The 23,045-nt window shown below is 35.8% G+C and overlaps 1 protein-coding gene across 2 annotated transcripts in view; it reads left to right on the top strand.

Moving 5' to 3' along the window:
* Positions 1–23,045, top strand: part of LOC126975743 (O-acyltransferase like protein-like) — a 60,715-nt gene that overhangs the window by 19,941 nt on the left and 17,729 nt on the right. The window contains exons 2-3 of one of the 2 annotated variants that reach the window (XM_050823755.1): positions 18,010–18,146; positions 21,328–21,646. In XM_050823755.1, coding sequence (XP_050679712.1) covers positions 18,010–18,146; positions 21,328–21,646 — 456 coding nt within the window. The remainder of the gene's footprint in view (positions 1–18,009; positions 18,147–21,327; positions 21,647–23,045) is intronic. The other variant, XM_050823756.1, reaches the window with a different exon arrangement.

The raw sequence follows: 23,045 nt of genomic DNA, 5'->3' as shown, positions 1-23,045 counted from the left end.
TGTGGTTCAGTGCTCAGTCTTATGCCTCAAGGAGACAAGCGCAGTTGTAGTGCCCCTCAGAAATTTTGGGTCTTTCAAGAATCTGAGCGGCACTGAATTGTAATGGGCGAGACGTATCAATTACCATCAGCTGAACCTCTGGCTCGTCTCGTCCCTTATTTTCATAAAAAAAACATACACTTTTATATCTAATCGTTAGTTAATTAATTAATTTGGAGTTAAACAGAATCTGCAATTCTATCTAACTTGTTTAGACCAACAACATTATTTTATTACATAAGCAGTTTATAATTAGTTTCTACAAATGAATAATAAAATTACTTTGTACTACCTCAATTTATATTAATGCTTTTTTTATTTAAATTTTATGTATTTTAAACAGCTTGTTATTTTTAAATGATATCTCTCACTTCCGGGAGAGATATCATAACTTATAGACGATACGGGATTGGACGCGCACGCCTTTCGGGTTACGTCCCCGCGATCTTGCCAGCTAAGCCAAACGTCCGCATGCCGTCCGTAAATCTTGGTATGTTTGTGCAAATCTCCGGTTGTTTTTGTGTATTCTACCTTATTTCAATCTATTGATTAGATATTTTTATTCTAAAACAACATTAATTTACTAAAAATTGTGGAATTAGTAAACTGAAATATTATGAGAATATAACTATTGTTACAACTTAGATACTTATAAATTTTAAATTCATATTTGTAGTGTGTTTCTAATGTTAGAAAACAAACACATTATTTCTCGAGGTTAATATTAAACCAAAACAATGGAATGGTGTGTTAAAGTAAGGTTAAGGTTTGTAACAACGGAGCCTATTGCTGCCGTGAAGCAGTAATGTGTAAGCATTATTGTGTTTCGGTCTGAAGGGCGCCGTGGCTAGTGAAATTACTGGGCAAATGAGATTTGACATCTTATGTCTTAAGTTAAAGAGATGTCAAATACAGCATTTGAGTCACCGCCGTTGAACTTATCCAATATTTGGCGACACCAGTCAATGCGAAGGTGTTTCTGGTCGTCGGTTAAAGTATGGGGAATCTGTCTGATACAAAGTTTCCTGACGTCTAAATGTTTGTGTAATATTTTTTGAACTTGACTCATAAAAATGCCAAGGCTTGCCCGTACCTGCTGATAGGCCACTCTTTTATCTTCCTCTATCATGCGTCCCACAGCACTGATGTTATCTTCAGTAGTCGCTGTTAAAGGACGTCCCTCACGAAGATCATCATTGAGATTGCTACGTCCACGCCTAAGCTCGTTAAACCATTTGTAAATAGTGGCACGAGGTGGGGCTTCATTAAGGAATGCTAATCGCATAGCCTATGATAGCTTTGTTGTTGAGTAAGCCCACAACAAAGTCATAATAAATCATTGACCGAAAATATCCTCGCGTTAGGTTCATTTTCACGTGTAACAAGAGATTTAGATTTGATTAGAATTCACAAAAACATATGACAAATGTATGCAAAATACTACATTAGGTTACCAAAGAGTTCTAAAATCGAAATTCAAAAAAAGTTTTCATCAGCAATGTTTCTAGCTGGCCAGTTCTAAGCATTTTCAGTGTTACCCACGTAGGTAAGAATTTCATATAAAATTATTATAACAAATAATCAAAATCTAACTATTAATCAAAAATTCATTATTTTCGTGTTTTATCCAGTATCTGTCCTATGCCATTGAAAAAAAACTGAATTGAATTTTATCTTTACTCATTACAATAAACATTGGTTTAGTTTTAACTCAAGACAAGTGGCGGAGATTCGAGTCTGTAAAGAATTGTTATGTAGTTGTTCGTATGTTTTTGTCAACACGTCCACTAAGGTTTGAAAAAAAAAATGAATCCACGCTGTTTACGCCTAATAGATAATTAAAAAAACTAAAATTGAAAACCATTATGATTTTAATTCATGAAGCATTTGAATCTCTCACTTTTGAAAATTCTAAAATGATTTAGATAATTTTGTATGGAAGAGGGGAATAAACGAACGTACGGGCCTGATGTTAGGTAACAATCGGCGCCCACGTTCTCCTGTAGGACTAGAGCAGTGGTCGGCAAACTTAATAGCCAAAGAGCCAATTATAAACATTACAAAAATGTAAACAAAATTGGGAGTCAAATCTGCTTGTTTCACTTAACTATTTAACTAAATAAGTAGTACACTAAATAAAACTAAATGTGCTTGCATCTCCTTGGAAAGTATGAGTAAGTTAGGTTTGTATGTTATTGTTTTTAATGTTAGGTAGGCATGATTCCACGTTTTCATCAATAAGACAACTTCTCAGTTAACACTTGATAATGTTCATGTTTGAAAAAGATTGTTTGCATAAGCCGCACTTTGCCTACCACTGGACTAGAGGAATCACAAAAGCGTTTCCGGCATTTTATAAAAGTTAGCCACCTACCTAACAGTAAACTATTACAGTGAAACTTGGTTAAGTGGGACCTGGATAAGTGAGAAACCTCCATAACTGGAACTCATGCTGAGGTCCCAACACTTTGGCACTGAATTACCTCTGTTAGTGGGACGAGGTAAACCTCTATATCTGGGATTTGTTCTTTCGATTTATCATCATAGATAACATTGTTTGTTTACTCATTCTTATTCTACCCACAAATTCCACACGTAATTCCAAGTACGCAAGTACAAATTTTGAGCTTCAATTACCTTCAGTTTTAGTTTCGCTTTACTATCATACAGATGTTTATTTGAAAAATGTCAAAACGAAAGCTAACACGTTATTTTATTTAATGATCGCACCTGTATAACTGAAATAACCTGTATTCTCACCTCTATTAACCCTCTGTAAATGAGACAGATATTTATTTATACCTGTATATCTGAGACACTGGGTAAGTGGAATACCTCTATAAGTGAAACGACATTGCAGGTCCCTTGATGTCTCACTTAACCAGGGTTCACTGTATTAATTTTGGTTACAACCTCAATTTGCTTCTATTTGTAACAAAAGATAATTTTAAAGGATGGGACTTACTATTACAAGCAACCTTGTCGATGGCACATGATTTCTGATTGAAGTTAGAAATATATGACTGCAATGTCGTATCGTTGTGTCGCCCATATAGTTCCTTTGTATATGCTAGTAATAGAGACATATTTCAACTGAATGGGAAAGGCAGAAGTAACCCCATCTGTTCTGGGAGCAAAGCGGGGTGCATAAAACAATACACATTGGCAAAACGAATGAGTGAAGTGTTGACACGACTTTCAACTTTTTTTTTGTTGCTTAAGCCTCTTCTATACAGATGTAATCCAGTGTTCGATCAGGGGTCACCCTGGAGTGAGCTTGGTTTCCATCCTTGGATTGTGTTTCGGCCATACAGATGTCATCCGCGCGCCAACATGCACCATACGGTTGCATACGGCGTTTTCAACGTATCCGCTGCTGTCGTAATATCGACCTATATGTATATTAGTATGCTTTTTGCGCTAATAATTTACGGTAGTAATAATAGTATTGCAAAATGCTTCCTTGTATTAAATGCGTTAACTAGCTTTGACCTAATTTTGAAAATCCTCAGACCTATTTAACTGTTTTTCTGACTTCAAATTATACAGTATTTGCCTACTTTTGTGAATCCCTGCAGTGGTCGAATCAACAAACATTGGGCCAGCCTAGCGAAACTCTCTAAGAAAAAAGCGATAGTATGAAACGTGCAGTCATTGATAGATTGACAGATTACGGCTATAATCATGTAAAAAACGAAATGCACTACGTTTTAAGCAACTGTTCGCTTTCAAACTAAACTAAATATCAATTTTTACTCAGGCAGTTCCGCCTCATAATACGTAGTATTTACATCCTCATTTCATAGGGCAGTCAGAAACTAAGATTTGTTTCATTTTAAAATACAGGCAAATCCTTTTTTAAAGACTCAAATTATTCTTTATGTATTATATTTCTAGCTGACCCGGCGAACATTGTTCCGCCTTAGAGGCAATAAATGAGCATATTTTGGATTTAATTAATTTCAATATTTTAATAGGATAATAAATATAAGGAAATAAAAAAATCAAGTTCGTTAATGATTCTTTATTGGCTGTGTATTTTGGTGTTTGGGTTGCACTCTTCAGTGAAGCACCTTGTGACAGACCACATTTACCGTTTTATAATCATGCGCAAAAGCAAATAACGCAGATGGTCTACCATCCCATGAACTTATAATTAATTGAACATGGGAAATGGAATGTAGATTCAGATCACAAACTTTCAAGGATTGGGCTTAAGATTTGAATGGTCAGGGCGAATGCGAGACGGATCGGAAAGGAAAGATTTCAGGCTAACTCGACATGCAAAATGTTCATGAAGTAGTTGCTGCAGATCTTGAAGAATTGCTATTATCATTGCTGCATTGATCTCTTGACATCGATCAAGTTATTCCTCTATGTTGCCCATGAAGTATAATTGTAAAAATTTATGCTGTGCATCTTCGAGAGGTTGCAATGATCCAATCCGATGGTGAATCTGTACATCTACAATATCAAAAGCACAGTCCGTATTACTGAATTATAAACACTTTTTTTTAGAATTAGATTCCACCAGTTTGACCTTCAAATTATTATATTTATATTATTACTTTCGAATCATTATTTTTTGAAAAGCACCTATTTGTTAACTATTAGAACTAATTCAGATGGTGCAATTTAAATTGATCAACTGCTGAATCACTTGTGGTTTTAACCGTCTGCACAGTCGTTCAACAAAATTAAAGCAACAAAAGTCGGCTCCATTAAAGTTTAAAATCGTTCAATTTTTATTGGTTCAACTAACTTGTTGAATGTCAACTGTCATTCAGTACGTCTCAACTTGTTTTTAGTTGTGCAATTTTTGTTGCTGTAACAATCCGAAAAGTTACGTCATAAACTTTTTATTACATTAACTAATATAAGCTAAGTATTACTTGGTATGTATACCTTTATTTGTCGAAGCCTTTTATATTATATAGGTGGGCAACTCTGAAACTATCAAAAATACAAAGATATTTTCTTATAGATTTATAAAAATGTACTCAGTTCAGGAATCAAACATGGAAGTTTTGAAAAATAAAACGTAAAGTATTTATATATAGATATCGATTATGTATATAAGTCGCTTATGTATAAATATACGCAGTAAACTTTACTATGCAACTTAATATGTATCTAAAATGAATAAAATGCTTTGTATTTTATATCTTTTTATAAGAACAGATATTTTTATGTCTTACAGTTACAAACTTGTCCATACGGAGTACCGCAGGGCTCTGATTTAGGGCCCCTTCTTTTAAATTTTTTATATCGTCATTTCCGTAAAATCATTAAAATAAATTAATTCAATCGAAGACTGTACCAGACTTCAATTAGATCTCGAAAGCATTACTTTATGGTGTAAAAATAATGGTATGGCATTAATTCCGTGAGTGCGCTGAGTTTTTCCTTGTTTTTCGATTTATACCCAAAATTCGGTGAAATGCTATTGTAAGGTATAACACAATCATATTATGTAAGAGATCATAGTATATAATAATAATAGTATGATATATAGTATTTGTTGATATAAAATTATTAGACTTGAAATAGGGCCATTCAAATTGAAAAACGACTTTGAACTGTCGTTTCCTTTGTCTGTTTTTTATTGTTTTTTTAGTTTGTAATGTATTTTTTTATTTATTTATTTAGATTCACTAGTGGTAATTACAATATTACATTTTTAATTATGCTAAGTTACAAAGGTCTTATTGCTAAATGCATTACCTTTTAAGTTGAATACCGCATGCTTAAATATGTGTGAAATAGTTACATAAAAGTATAACTTATAAAACAACTATTCTATTATGTAATGAAATTAGGAAATGAACAAAATCTACCAAACAAGCCAAGATATAGGAACTAAACAAATCAAGAAAACACATTAATTAATTATTTTACTATAATATATTTTTTTACATTCTTGCGAAACCTTGGCAACGAATCTCTGAATAAGTCTAAGCATTTATAATCGTTTATAATTATGCATAATCGCGACACAGATGAATTGATCCCCAGCATAATTCTGCGAGAAGGTTTTTCTAATAAGTTCACGGGTTTCCGTGGGCATATAGGCACTCTAAAATTAAACATGTCACAAGAAAGGAGTTGTCATAGACTCTGTTAATACTTTTGTATAAGAAAAGTAAGTCCCTTCGGTCTTCCAGAGTTTGTATATTAAAATATGTAAGTCTTTCATGTTCGTGTATGTTGCGAGTGATCTGTTGATATATATTTACTTTACTTCGAAAATTATCATATATATGTATATAGTTCAGCAATTATTTTGTCCAAATTAGCATAGTTATATTTTATATGATACACAAGCGATCTCGCACTTCAAGGTCAAGGATTTCTGTCGGCGCAAGTTGTTTTCAATAATTTTTATTTTTATTTTTTGTTGTATGATGTACATGTATACATTACTGAGAAGCTTATTTCATTGCCATTTTTTTAAGTTTTTTTCTAAAAGAACACGTAGATTATCACGACATAATATAAAGATTAAAAATCTTCGGATTTATGTCATGGTATTTGGTTTTATAAATTATCCAACGTATTATTATTCAATAAAATTAAGATTAAATTTCCTATCGTTCAGTATATGAATATATGAATATATGGTCTAGATACTGCACATCTATCCATAAAAGGGTTATTTAAATGTACGGTCACTAACGCGTGCAATCTTCATCATCAATTTCTTTTGTGTAGTTCTGCAGAAATATCTCAAATTATTACTACAAAACATGTAATTTTTAGTTTAGTGATAAGAAAGAACAAATAAAGTTGATTATAAAACCATAAACACTCATAAACAAAACCAATTGTTTGAAAATCCTCGTTTATACCAAAGTATAACTGTTTTTCAACTTTTGTCGAAAGAAAGGTCTGTGTAAAATAAAATAAAACTACAAATTAAATAATTTGCACTTATTATAATAGATTGTTTCACTAGCTTTTAGATAAATTCATTGAAATCGCCGTGACTATAAGCATTCCTTTGTTATACGTAAAATAATACACATAGATACGCACTTGCGCGCGCGTTTAAATCGCCCGTCAAACAAGCGACATTCAATGCTTAGAGAACTCAAAGGGTTTAATTCAGATAAGTGCCACTTTATTACTTTTTCACATAAAAGCATTACAGCATCAATGGCACTTCTATTCATAAGTTAAATCAATCATCTGAGCATTGTTTTGGATGCTAAGTTAACTTTCGTTCCCCATATAGAGTAAGTATGTTACCTCCAGGGGCGAGGGCATCTAAAATGTTAAGATTTTTAATAAGAAATATAAAAGTAATTTGTAACAACAATTTATAAAATTCACTTTACAACTCATTGGTATGGAGCATATTGGAATATACACATGTTAAGAATAGAGCGAATTCAAAAAATATTTATTTGGCATTTAAAGTATTTAAACGGACTTTCTAGAAAAAGTCTGTCTTCCTAATGGACTCGCATTTTTCAAAATGACTTCCTTGGAAGACCGGCGAACTCTACACGATCTTATTTTTGTATTAAAACTTTTAAATAACAAGCATTGACTGCCTCAACTTCTGAATAAAATCAACTTTCGTGTCCCTAGTAGGCATGCCCGTAAGCGGAACAATTTGTTCCGCTAGTTCCGCCAGTTCGAAGATGTATGTTTGGAGCGAACTCTCCTATTCCTAGGCTGTACAATATGGTGAACACGTACACAGATATCATCGATATTAATCTCACGTCTTCTCTCCATATAGTTAGTAAATTATTTGTATGTGAGCTAAGCGAATAAAATGTAATCAAAGTATATCAAAACATTAAAATTAATTCTTAAACATAGTTGTTTTTTTTTTCTCTTAAACTAATATTCAATTTGTGAAAATTATTTTTAAATAACGAGCCCACGTCAAATATATGTAGAAAGGATTGGTAATTTAAACGCACTAAAATATCTGTATTTTACAGTTTCCACTTATAATAATTATTATAATAATTGACTCAATACAATTTGGGCAGCGTTACCCCTTAGAATTCACAATAAGTAATGTCTACTCGAAAAAAAAATTCTAAATTTAAAATGTCTGTATTTGCTATTAAAATATGTACAAAAATTACTTATAATCTACTTATTAAAGCAATATTATTGACGACCGAGATAGCCGAATTGTTAGTGACCCTGACTACTAAGCTAGAGGTCCCGGGTTCGAATCCCGGTAGGTACAATCATTTATATGATGAATATGGATGTTTGTTTCTGAGTCATTGATGTTTATATGTATTTATGTATGTTTAAGTAAGTATATTGTATTAAATATATCATTGTCTTGAACCCATAGTTCAGGCTATGCCTAGTTTGGGGCAAGATAATTTGTGTAAAAGTCAATATTAAATAAAATTAATATTAAAATAAATTAATCAAATATAAAGCTTATTAAATAAGCATTATATATGTAGGTCTCAGAAACTTATTTCCACAACCCTATCTACGTGTTGACGGATAAAACTTTATTATGCTCAAAACTAATACATATGGTTGTGGGGGAAAAATCCAGGAAACTGGGAAAACCTGGCAATAATTTGCTATCAACCTGGCTATTTGCTATCATTGTCTACTCGAACTTAGTTAACCTAATAAAATAACCTTAAACTAAAATTGCCCCAAGTTCGTACAAAGAGTAATGTACTGATAAAACTATATCCGGTTTTAGTCACGAGGCACCGAAAGCCATTATTGGAGTACAGGATTCTCCGGGCGCTCAAAGCATACACTGAGAATTTCGTTTTCGTATTCGCGAATGCGAGACCAAACAGCCGCAACTCGTGATATTATCACTGCGAAATAATCGGGGACTCTGGCGTCTGCAAACATGCCCGATGCACTGCAATATTCGGACAGTCTCATTAGAGTGCGGTATGCTAATGCATACTGAACTCTGATGCTGCTGCGTGCACTTTCAGTGCAGTTGACCCAAAGCGGACACGTGTAGAAGCTTTGACAATATGCTCTAAACAGTGTCAGCATCGCATCAGGACTGCACCGTGCAAAAACGACGTGCGAGCATATTGTAACGAACAGCCAGAGCACTACGCTCGCGTTCTATATCTTCGTTATCACACAAATTCTTAGTTAGAATATGCCTAAGTACCTGAATCGGTCCACTCTATCCATGGATACACCGTCTAAAAAGACCATCGGAATTCTCTCCGGACCTTTCTTAGCCGGAAACACCATCATTTGTGTTTTTTTGTTATTAAATTTGAGGCCATCCTGCCCTGCATATTTTTCACAGATAGCCAGCAGTTGCCTGAGGCCTCTGATTGAGGGATTTAGAAGCACCATATCGTCAGCGTAGCTGAAGTTATTCACGCATGTTCTGCCTATGTGACAGCCAACTCCGGAATTTCTAAGTACCACAATCAAATCATTGACATAAAGGCTAAAGAGGTCTGGAGAGGTTAGCCCTCCTTGACGCATGCCGCACTCTAATCTAAAGTCATTAGAGATGGCGTCGCCCCGTTTTACATAATTTGTTTGGTTTTCGTACCAGTATCTCAACAGATCTACAGCTTTTTGTGGTACATTCGACAAGGTGACTTTTTGCCATAGTAATTGATAGTTTACCAGGTTAAAAGCTCGGGTCAGGTCTGAGAAGCATGCGTATACAGCGGTGTCTCTACGTGTGTAGAAGCTAAGTGTCGATTTGAGAGCAAATATAGCAAAATGCTTTCACATAGTTTGTCGAATCTAGATCAAAACAATTCTATCGCAATTATACATACAGAAAATTTATTAAAATCGGTCCAGCCGTTTAGAAGGAGTTTACTGTCATCACACGTACAGAAGAATCTATACTAATATTATAAAGCTGCAGGGTTTGTTTGTTTGTTTGTTTGAACGCGCTAATCTCTGGTACTACTGGTCCGATTTGAATGATTCTTTCAGTGTTGGGTAGTCCATTTATCGAGGAAGGCTATAGGCTATGTTTTTTTTTTCAAAATTAGGGATCCGTAATAAAATTGTTATTTTGTAACACAAGGTGTAAAATCGAAAACCTATTTTTGCGTGCGCTGCAAAAACTATTGACAATAGAACAAAATGATGTACAGGCTATAATATAGGCAATATTTTATTACTTATAAAACTATCGCGTGAATTATACTTTATATGGCAAAACAACGTTTGCCGGGTCAGCTAGTTATAAATATAAAGACTAGCTGGCTCGACAGACGTTGTTCTGTACATAATAAATAAAATACTGTTTTTTTATGAATTGTCATAACATCAAGAATTATTTCGTAAAATATGTTCCCTGTTGTTATAATGAAATTGTTTCACGGTAGAACTGTCAAACCGTGCGTCAGAAAATTTTCTCATAGAAAATATGTCCATACAAAACAAAAATTTAAAATAAAAATAATGTTGGGTCCCAAATTGAAATAAAAACTATCCTATCTCTCAAGTTTGACTAAACTGCACTCCATGAAGTAATCCCCATTAAAATCCGTTCGTTAGCTTAGAGTTCCGAGAATTTTCATATTTATTAAATATTCCACAAAGTCCACAAATAATTCAAGACCAAAATTAGCCAAATCGTTCCAGCCGTTCTCGAGTTTTAGCGAGACTAACGAACAGCAATTCATTTTTATATATATACATAGATTAAACTTACACATGATAACAAATCCCTATAAAGTTCATCTGACAGTTTGACTCAAGGAACAAGTCTCTAATCTCTAATATAAATAAAAATGAATTGCTGTTCGTTAGTTTCGCTAAAACTCGAATACGGCTGGACCGATTTGGCTAATTTTTTCTTGAATTATTTGTGGAAGTCCAGAGAAGGTTTAAAAGGTGAATAAATAGGAAAATGCTGCTAAATTAAATAAAAACAACAAATTTGTTTTTCCTTTGATGTGTCCATACATAATTTCTATGAGAGAAATTATTGACGCACGGTTTGACAGTTCTGCTGTGAAACAATTTCATTACGACAGCTGGGTGCATATTTTACGAAGTAATTTTTGATGTTATGATATATTATTGACAAATTCATATAAAAACATTATTTTATTTATTATATACAGAACAACGTCTGTCGGGTCAGCTAGTCTCTAACATAAATAATTCATTATTTAGAAATTAAATTTGTAATTAATCCCAGAAGTGAAGGTTATCACTTATACAGAAAACAGTTCATTTTTTAGACTTAAATTAATAGCGATTCTATAAAGGACATACCTGAGACAAACATTCATTTCTATATTCTATATATTACATAAAAAATGAATGTTTGTCTGTATGTCACGTGATGATCTTCAGCAAAGTGTTGTGCATAAAGCCCACGAAGGTTTCTGAGTTGATACGACTAACTATCGACAGATAGCGCCACTATCATTCTCACTAAATAAATTTATTTAGTAAGAATGATATTTTTGTGCAAAGAGTATATATATAATATATAGGGAAATGAGAGCCCTCCCTACGCATTAAGAGCTGTATATTTGAAAATTAGCGCCATCTGGAGATTGGCCCCGAAAATAACTATATATAAGCTCGAAACTACTAAATTCATTTTTAATGTTGTGACGCAATTAAATAACTAACTCTACTTTTTAATGTAGGTATTGCAATTTTTTACCATGTTGAAATTGCGCGTAGAGTTAGTTATTTAAATTTGCCACAACATGAACATAAAGGATAGATTTAGTAGTGTAAATCTGCAAAATGGAACACGAGGACTACATACATGTGCAAACGCTAGAAGTAGCCGCCATTTTATGACCAGTGGGCAGTGACACAAATAAAGAAAAGTTGAAAAGTTTCAAAGTGAGTGACAGCTGACAAACCTTTCATTTTCGGGCCAAATAACAGATGGCACTACAGTCTTCTGAAAACGTCACTTTAAGCCGTCTGTCCCACCCCTGGTGTAGTGTCTTTACTTTAAATTTATTGTAGTAAGTGGCGTAGTAACGGGCGCAGGGTACAGCTAGTTTATAATATTGACAATGCCTAAGGAAGAGCGCTTAAAAAGTATTTCTGCACGTATTGTGTAGATACGCGTAGGTAACGAGTAAGTACCGGGACTCAGATAGGTTGTTACTGTCCTACAACTTCACACCGCCCTTTTTCCTGTATAAATATGAATACTGACACACAAATTGTTTTCGATAAGTCTAAAAACCTTAATAGCGACCTGGCCAATACGGCAAAAGAGAAAGCCGGTCTCCTGTGCACTCTTTTTACCTCCAACTCGACTCTTGACGGCAATGGAAAAACACCGCCGACCATCCCGCGGTGTCAGAGCTCTATGCCTGAAATATAGTTCAGACAGAAAACTGTTAGGCGAGCTCTGATTTCCTTGGACGTCAGGAAGTCGAGCGGGCCGGATGGCATTTCTCCAGTCGTGCTTAGAACGTGTAAACTAAAAGCCTAAACTCTCCAAAATTATGGAGAGCATAATTAACTGCCAGCTCTTGGTATACCTAGAGGGTCACCACTTGATCAACGACCGACAGTACGGCTTTCGCCATAGTCGATCGGCAGGTGATCTTCTGGTATACCTAACACATGGATGGGCGGTGGCTATCGAAAGCAAGGGTGAAGGCCTGGCAGTTAGCTTGGATATAGCGAAGGGATTAGATCGTGTATGGCACAAGGCGCTTCTCTCAAAACTTTCATCATTTGGACTTCCCGAGAGCTTTTGCAAGTGGACCTCCAGCTTCCTCATTGGGCGCAGTATACAGGTCATTGTGGACGCTTATTGCTCGAATCCCAAGCCAGTGAACGCTATAGTGCCCCAAGGCTGTGTGATATCTCCCACACTGTTTCTTCTGCATATCAATGATATGTTGGACACCTCCAACATACATTGCTATGCAGACGACAGCACTGGTGATGCTGAATACACCGGCCATGCAGCTCTCTCTCGGGAAATCGTTTACCTGAAAATTGTGTCTTCTATCGAGTCCTCGCTCGAGAAGGTTGCGGAATGGGATAAATTGTCCAATTTAACCCCCAGAAGACTCAAGTTGCCGCGTTTACCCAAAAAAAAACCCATTTTTCGTATCTCCGCTCTTCGACAACACTTCCCTAAACGCCTCGCTTAGTATCGGAATTCTGGGTCTCGACATCTCGAGCGATCGCCAATTCATCAGCTATCTGGAGAGCAAAGCCAAATAGGCTTCGAAGAAACTGGGCGTCATAAATAGAGTACGGCAATACTTCAAGCCGGCCCACATTCTAGCGATTTACAAAGCGCAGGTTCAGCCACATACCTAGTATTGCTGTCATCTCTGGTCTGGCGCACCCCAGTATCAGCTTGATCCATTTGACCGCGTGCAACGCAGAGCAGATCGAATTGTCGGGGACCCAATGCTCTGTGAACGGCTGGATCACTTGGCGCTGCGTAGTGACATCGCTTCATTGTGTGTCCTCTACCGCATTTATCACGGGGAGTGTTCCGAAGAGCTGTTTCACCTGATTCCTGCCGCCAAATTCCACCTTCGCACGACACGCCGCAAGTTAGGATATCATCCCCACCATCTGCATGTTTGACGGTCCTCCACAGTGCGGTTTTCAAGGAGCTTTCTTCCACTTACTATAAAGCTGTGGAATGAAAGAATTTCCGGGACGATACGACATGGGTACCTCCAAAAAAAGCGCGTACACCTTCCTTAAAGGCCGGCAACGCTCCTGTGATACCTCTGGTGTTGCAAGAGAATGTGGGCGGCGGTAATCACTTAACACCAGGTACGCTCGTTTGTCCTTCTATTCCATAAAAAAAAAACCTTCAAAAATAAACGAGTACGCCTTCTTAACAGGCCCGCGTTTCTCTCGTGATTCCTCTGGTGGTTGGAGGTGGTGACCCATAAGCTCATCTGTCCTCTTCTTCCATAAAAAAGACATTTTTGTAGAACTCCAAACAGAACTTCAAAAAGATATTGATAAGAACCTGGACGTGGGGTTACATAGAAATGATCGAACCTAGCTAAGAATGCTGCATCTTTTACATGGCTTATAGATATATGTTTTTATTCCATAAATGAATGTTGACACTTTATTTAATTGACTTTAAAAAAATATATTAATTAAAGTCTTTAAATAATGATATCTAAAAATAATAATTAAAATTTAAATTGACCTAAGTGTTTAAAATATAGAGTTTATTAATGTTAATTCAATTACTTAACTTGAATTTTGTAATGAAATGAAAAATGAATTGATACTTAATAATAGTTTTGGATGCCAGAAACAGCTTATTACATTTACCTTAAAATTATTCACACTCATTGTTACATGTCCATTTCTAGCCAGATAAAGGATATATTAATTATTTATTTATTCCATGCATTGAAAGCTTTTTTGTAGTACAGTGGTGGACATATAATTAGAAACACTATCTTAAACATTACGTACATGATACTTTGCAGCAACAATTTTTATTTGGAAATGAAAATTAAAACTGTTGTTTTAAATTATTATTTATTAAAAATAAATATGTTCAGTGACTTATCATTTATTAGAAAATCAACAAAAATACGACTTGACAAGTGCCGTTTTAACATAAAACTTATATAATGTCTTTTAAGATATCAACAGTGATGCAGCTAATAAGAAACAACAGAACAATACAGTTAAAATTTATATAATTTATAAGAAGAAGTAATCACTAATATATTTTTTACGTAATACTGTTGAAAGACTAATAAATTTTGTTATAATTAATATTTAATTGCGTAGCCTTTATTGTATTTGTTGCTGACAGTTCTGCAACGACGTGGCATTATTTCAAGCAATGTCAGACATTTTTCGATTGGGATTGATTTCCATGCTTCGACAAATGCTTCGTCGATTTCTTTTTGACTGGAGTTGCGTTTGTTTGAATTTTTCTTTTTAAGGATATACCACTGCCAACGAATGCATTAGAAATTGTTACTGTCCCATGAAACGATTTAAGGCGACACTAAATGCCAGCGACCTTGAACGATATGAGTTCACAGATCACGCCATCTATGTAACAAAGCCAATATTTTCAAAATTCTTGCGTGGAAAACAGTTTATATGCTTACAATCCTCGTTATTCACTATTAATCTGTATAAATGAACCTACACAAAAAAGTAGAAGCTATAAGAATTAATTTTCTGAGAGAAGTACCAAAAAAATGCGTCACGCCATGCCAAAAAACTTGTTTAACTTCAAAGAAAAGTGGTACATTCAATATATCGAACAGGTGCAACTCCGCATCCGGAAAAACATCCCCATACTTTAGGTATTACTTAGCCACCGTGCTTAAGTATGCTCCTTGTGTATTTATAATTAAAAGGATGATTTATTAGACGTAAAACACATCGCTTTCCGTCCGAATTTACCATGTTTATTTTTGTAGTATCTAAGATAACACTTTTTGTCATTCTCGGACCGTCCAATTAACATATTTTTTCCCCAATAAAAACGCTTCTTTCGGTGTTGCTTGCTAACGACGTTTCTGCGGTCATCAGGCGAAAAACCTTCATTTTTAATCTCGCTCTAATGGGTCATGTTTAGCAATATGTACGATTAGCCAGAGAAGATATTTCTCTGGTCGACGTTTTTATCATTTTAAGAACGCTTTCGATAGTTCCGTCTTCTGTAATTGTCAATAGCATTAAGGAAAGCCTTACAGAACATTTCAAATTGCAGCTCCTCTCCTGTAGGTACGTCAACTTTTGATCGAAATGCAAATTATTAATAATTATATTTTGTCTGGTTGAAGCGTCACAACTTTTATTTTTGCATATTTATAACAAAACTGATTGTACATAAAATTCCAATTTTATGTTCATTTGCCGCCAAATCGGTAGAAAAAGCGAAGAAAAAAGTTTTTTTTTTATAATTCCAAAAATGGAACAAACCATGAATGCATGTAAATTAGTAGTCCAAGCGGTCAGTAACATAAAATACAGGCCGGAACGCATTAGCGCGGCGCTGCGCAGCGCTGCACTAATAAATTTAATAACTAAATAAAAATAAATTAATTATTAATTTTACTAGTTTGATTTAATTATTATTTTATTCATATATATTGGATGCATACCCTTTCAAACTAGCTTATTCTGTATATTACAGTCATTGTAAAATACTCGATTGATTGAAAAAATTGGCTGTTGTATTTCTTGTATGTTCTTTTTAAGAGCTCTACTTTTTTCGAACATATTGATAGATTTAGTAATTTAAAAGAACATTTTATAGTGACAAATCAAAGGCGCTTAGTTGAAGGCTTATTGAATAAAGTTTATTTAACTTTGAATTTTTTTTGTCTTTCATTCAAATTCAAATTCAAATATTTTTATTAAAAATAGGATGTGACATCACTAATTGAAAGTCAAAAACTACCACCCATTCCAAAATGAATGCCTCAGACCTGAGAAGAATGGGCGCAACAAACTCAGCGGGCTTTTTTTTTCATCGAATAAATATGTTTACAAAGTAATATTGTACAATTAAACTTATTATTTAATAGCCTGAGGGCGGTCACTCCATTCTCAATCTGTGGTATCATTAAGTCATTTATGTTATAGTAACCTTTACCACACAAACGTTTTTTTAACAATTCTTTTGAATAACGTTATACTTTTGTTTTGAACATTTTCTGGGATATTGTTGTAAAAGCATATACATCGCCCCACAAAAGACTTACTAACTCGACTTAGCCAAGTAGTAGGCATCATAAGTTTATGTCTGTTCCTGGTGTTAGCATTATGGTTATGACAGTTTCTGGAAAATTCACTTATGTGCCTATGAACATACATAACATTATCAAGAATATATTGAGAAGCAACAGTCAAGATGTTAATTTCTTTGAATTTTGCTCTCAATGATTCTTTAGGACCTAGGTTATAAATAGCGCGAATAGCCCTCTTCTGCAGCACAAATATTATATTAATATCGGCAGCGTTGCCCCATAGAAATATACCATAGGACATAATACCATAATGTACCGTCTAGAGACGTGAAGCGACGCGCAGCGCAGCGCCGCTGTAATGCGTTCCGACCTTAAGTTTAAACTCTTTTTGTGATTAAAGTTTAATATAATTTGGTTTTTCACATATTTTTTAGTATTGTAATTGAGTTGCTATATTCTTGCATGACTATTAATTATTGGATTTACATATTTTTCACGAACATTGCACGTTGATTTTATACTTGCAGAATTCATATGAATTGTTTCTAATTAGATATCCACTACTGTATATCCTAATTGTTAAAGTGACTGCCTACAGTAATATTACGTGACAAAACATTTATCGGGCACCGTCCAATCCCACTCGCCGGCAGTAATATTACGTGATAAATATGTATTTTTTTTAATGAAAATAAGGGACGAGACTAGTAGGACGTTCAGCTGATTGTAATTGATACACCCTGCCCATTACAAAGCAGTGCCGCTCAGGATTCTTGAGAAACCCAAAAATTCTGAGCGGCACTACAATTGCGCTCGTCACCTTGAGACATAAGATGTTAAGTCTCATTTGCCCAGTAATTTCAGTAGCTACTGCGACCTTCAGACAGAAACACAGTAATGTTTACACATTCCTACTGCTTCACGGCAGAAATAGGCGCCGTTGTGGTACCCATAATCTAGCCGGCTTCCTGTGCAAAAGAGCCTCCCACTGTATCGGACACCGTCCAATACCGCTCGCCGTCAGTAATATTACTGGGCGCAGTAGTTCTTCACGGCAGAAATAGGCGCCGTTGTGGTACCCATAATCTAGCCGGCTTCCTGTGCAAAAGAGCCTCCCACTGTATCGGACACCGTCCAATACCGCTCGCCGTCAGTAATATTACTGGGCGCAGTAGTTCTTCACGGCAGAAATAGGCGCCGTTGTGGTACCCATAATCTAGCCGGCTTCCTGTGCAAAAGAGCCTCCCACTGTATCGGACACCGTCCAATACCGCTCGCCGTCAGTAATATTACGTGACAGAACATGTACTACATGCAGATGCGGTTTACCACAGCATGCCGCGACTGTTCGAAATGGACGACTACGAGCACTGCCTTGCCACACGCGGTGAGTTCTGCCTGGGCTCCTTCGAGCTGGTCGCGGACAAGAACAACCATCTGATGGACGTCATTCAGGTACCATGAACTATCCTCACTCTAAAACGAACTTACCAGAATAAAACTGACAAGTTCAGACATGTTAAATTTCAGTCAACAAGACTGGAAGCGATAAAATTGAAAGGCTCGATGAATCTATTTTTTTCGGCTTAATTCATCGAAAGACAGTTCAAACCGCATATGCAGTGGAGCACTTGAAGAGCTATCTAGTCCGGCCTATCTAGTTTTGTAACAAGAAAATGCATCTTAATAATATTTATATGTATTTATTAACTGTTAAAATAATTCTTTTCGAAATTTTGGCTTTATTGAAGGCCGTTAATGTGTTTTAAGGACGCACTGTTTCCATGGAAGAATTAGTTCTAAAGATTGCCTAAGTGATTGGATTTCGGCGTGTCGTAGAGCAGTTCATAATATATTCTGAAGCTGACCATAATTTGAAGTCCAGTGGTTTCAAATCTGGGCTAGACGAGGCTGGTCCGTTTTCAGCTCTTATAAAATCGGGAATGTTATATTCCAGCCAAACTTGAATGGTTCATGCTTTGTGACCAGATCTTGCTGCAAAGGTATATTAAACAACATGATCAAGGTGAGTATTTTGATACAATTTGGCGGAATTTTGGCGGCTTTTTCGCAAAAATTTAGTATTGTGACTCCTTGATAAGACACCCCAACCAAACTTGTGAAGATTATTTGTAGCTATGAAATAGAATAGAATAGAAATAGAAACACTTTATTAACAGTAAACACACACACCTTCAATTTACAGTATAAATCTTAAAGTAATAAAAAAATTAAATTAAATGTAACAAAAATTATTAAAATATAAACAAAAACAAAATATTAAATTACTGTGCGGCGCGTGAATCCCTGCTAAAAGGCATAAAAGGCATTTATTTTCTCAAAATTGATTCCTTTAGAATTCTTTTTGATGTCATTTCTTATACTACTAGATACTACTACCGCTTCGGAAACAAATGGCGCTCTGAGAGAGAAGAAGGGGCGCAAGAAACTCTCCCAGCATTCTTTTTTTGCGCTCTTTTCAATAAAAATATACAATATTGTACAGTCATTTCTATCGTTATAAAATAATCACAATCTAGTCCCAGGCTGTCCGATCATTTAGATATTCAGCAGTGGAGTAATAGGATTTACGACAGAGCCATTTTTTTATAAGACATTTAAATTTATTTATAGATAATGCCTGAACAGTGGCTGGGACTTTATTATAAAAGTGTATACATTTACCCTTAAAGCTATTATGTATCTTATGAAGCCTACTAGAATTAGTTACAAGCAATCCCTTATTTCTAGTGTTATAAAAATAGCTATATATAAAGGAGCTGACTCAGTATATTTTTGGTCAGTGCAGAAGACACCAACACAACACTGGTTTTCAGCAGCCCCTCGTGACATTTGGAGTAAACAGCTGTTGTATGAGCATATACTTTGTCATTTTATTGTTGAAGATTTCAATTTCAAGAAAATTTCAATATTTTTTAATTTGAAAGAGATTGTACACTACAATTTTGGATCTATTGGAGTGTACTATTCACTCAATCGATACAGCCAGCATTGTGATCGCGCCACTCTCTTTAAATTTAAGGATTGATTTAGAGCCTGTCCGTATATCGACTATAAGAACCATGATTCAGGTCTTTTTGCGACTCTTCATTTCAAATTCTGGTTCAAACACTATTATTCACAGCCATGCTGCCGCCCGGATATTTTATGGTCTTTAGAGAGGGTGTGTTAGTATATCTATAGATGAAATTGACCGGTGGCGACATACCCACTTTGTGCAAGGTAATCACTGCTATTGTTTTATGTCAATTCATTATGTGATTGAATATTAACAAAAATAAAAATTAGAAGGTGTTAAGTTGTTGTACAATATTTATGGCTAATAGATAGAATGGAATAAGTGACGTAGCTGTATCTGCAGTATCAATTATACGGGACCCCCGGGCCACGGGGCCCCCGACGGATGTGCGTAAGCAAATTAATAAATACTTTTGCTGCTCGCCAAAAAAAAAGGCAAGAAGAGTGTATATTTAAATTGAATCGCTTGTAAAAATTTTGGATAAAGTGACAGATAGATAATTATGATGAATAAATATTTCTTTTAATTTTATGCAAACATTTTTTTCTGTTATGAGAAATATTTACCCTTCATAAGGGTTCCCAAGTAAATTTTTATACGGGGCCAAGGCATGGAACCACTGATTGGAACTGTGTGAACTCGTGTTGATTGACAGTTATAATATATAATAGGCTAGCTATATTAACAAGTCAACCTCCACGTCAACCTAACTTTCCAATATATACAAAATACCAGACTTCAAAGACATTTAAATAGGATTAGAGCATCAACAACTCGGCCGCTAAGCTTTCCCCTTGAACCGCACAGCGGTCAAGTGACCTCTACTAACAAAATGACGTTTGATGCACGTTCAGTCCGCATTCAGACGCAGAACGGAAAGAGACAAAAATATTGAATTGTTCCGTTTCGAGGTGTATACCTTATAGAACAGAAGTTTAAACCAAAGCTCACCCTAACATTGCCTTAGTTTACATAATTAATATTAGAACGTATTTTATTATAATGCCACCAATTTATGAGAGTTGCTGCTCCTGGGCATTTACACAACACGGTTACCATAGAGCTTTTCGTATTATATACAGTTTTATCATACCCCTTTTGGCGGCAAGCGATGTGATTGCTTTATTTTGATTGCGTCATGGATATATACGCCCATATATCTCAAAGTAATAGTTTGTATTTTCCAATAACATTCTACGTCATTGATATTGTCAATCTATTCTCTTTAAATGTCTTTGCAAAACCCCTACGTTAATACTTTTTCGTTTACCATTATCGCACATTTTCTAAATACAAATAGACTTAAATATTAACGGGTCACCTGATGGGAAGAGAACACCATCTCCCACTTTCTCTTGCAACACTATTTACGTGGTAGAAAGTTGCTTGAAAACCGCAGTGTGGAGTGCGCAGCGAATGCTTAAACATCTAGATATGAGGATGATATCCATGTATATGGTGTGTCGTGGAGAAGTTGAAATTGCGCGGTGTAGAAGGTGCAGATAGACTCGAAATTAAAGTAACGCCAGAGAATCACGCTAATCGGAAATGATTTGATTGTCGATGATGGTAAGGTCAGCCCTCGGCATGTTGCAGCGTTACTCGGCGCCGCGGTACCGATTCAACCACTCGCACATCCACCGCGGGTACTGCCTGGGTGGGATTTGTCCGTGGGCAGAACACGGCGAGGCCAGCGCGCGCTTCACCGCCTGTGTGCAAAACCGCACCAGTGAGCAGCATGGGCTGGAGGCGCGCATCCTCCGCCTGGAGTACTGCCGGAGTGCGGACAGCCCCCGTGACTATAGCCCTGCGCCCGACGCTGTCGATATCGCCTTCGCCGTCCTCGCCGCGATGCTGCTTGCTGTTAACCTGCTCGGAACTCTCTACGACTTGCTTAGAGACAAAACCAACAAGCGTGAGTGCCTTGCTCATTACACTATTGCAGCTTTACCTTCTGGACGACACACTGATGACATCGACAATACATTCACCGCTCTGGACTGTTCACGGAGGATGCCAGGCGGAAGCGGATCAGTTGGCTGAAGTTTCTTTCTTACGTTGTTGAAAAATAATATCATATTGAACTATAATGTCATTGCATTTATCCGTCACGATGTCACAGACATAGGAGGTGCGTACACCAGAAGGCCTACCATCAACTTATAATTAGCGATGCGATTCTGACGCAGTTCAGTTTATGTACCTAAACGGAATCGCTAAAATTCGTACCATGAAGTGCCTTTTACTTAATGGCGTTTGCATCGCTTATGAGGAATGAATGAAATAAATTTGTCTGTGGTCCGCTGTGTAAGAAAGAGATAACGTCTACAGTCGCTACATAAGTTCGTCTCTCTTACTCGAACCATATGCGTTGCGTTTCGCAACCTAAATTGACATGATTTGAGCGGTTGTTTTGCGTAGAAAATACTAAAAATACATTTTAAAATTGCACTTTATAGTGTCAAATTTTAACCACTAAGCCCTTTTTTGTACTAATCAAATAAAGGTAATATAAATGTATATAGTTCTTTGAATTACAAATTAAATGTTTGCTTAGGTGTTTTCGTAAAAAAAAACAAGTTATGAACGCACCTCCACCTCTGATGTTTAATTTGACTGGAGCAGAGAGTACATTTTTTTTTATTCGTTCTTGCGAACAGGCTATAACCCGGGCCCTTACTGCCTCGTCTTTAATATTCTCATTTTCGGTATTTATTTTCAGTATTTTGTTTTACATAGAAGTCCAATAAAGTATTCTCATCTCATCTTTTATCAATAATATTTTCCTTTTCTGTATGTTTTCATTATTTTTGAAAGATATTAACAACACGATTCACTTTCCTCTAAGGAAGTAGCAACTTTTTTCGAATCGCTCACTTTGACACATAAGCTATCCAGCTTAGGTTGAAAACCTCATGGTACAAATGAATGAACTAAATCAGTTGCGATTCAATTGACATAATTTTTGACATCATTGCGATTTAATCAGTTGATTTGACGTCAACCTAAATGAGATAGCTCTAATCACGTTGTGGTACGAAATAGCAAAACAGTTCATTTTAGGTTATCAATTGAATCACAATGAGAGTTCATGGTAGGCCCGCTGGTCCGCAACGACACAGTGCCAGGGGTATGCTCAACGACGGTCAACCGCACTGCAGCCTACTGGTCGATGTCGTCAGCATGTTGATGAAGGCAGCATGTAGAAAAAGTTTTACATCGAACCCACTGGGATGTTTACATTCCATGTACGTCAACGTTTCGCGAGCAATGAGAATGTCGCCAATGCTTGTTATAATATTATGCTATTGTTT

The sequence above is a fragment of the Leptidea sinapis genome, chromosome 37, assembly GCF_905404315.1.
Source record: "Leptidea sinapis chromosome 37, ilLepSina1.1, whole genome shotgun sequence".
Classification (NCBI taxonomy): Eukaryota; Metazoa; Arthropoda; class Insecta; order Lepidoptera; family Pieridae; genus Leptidea; species Leptidea sinapis.
The sequence above is the reverse complement of the archived record's forward strand: the minus strand, read 5'-3'. Positions and strand labels throughout refer to the sequence as shown.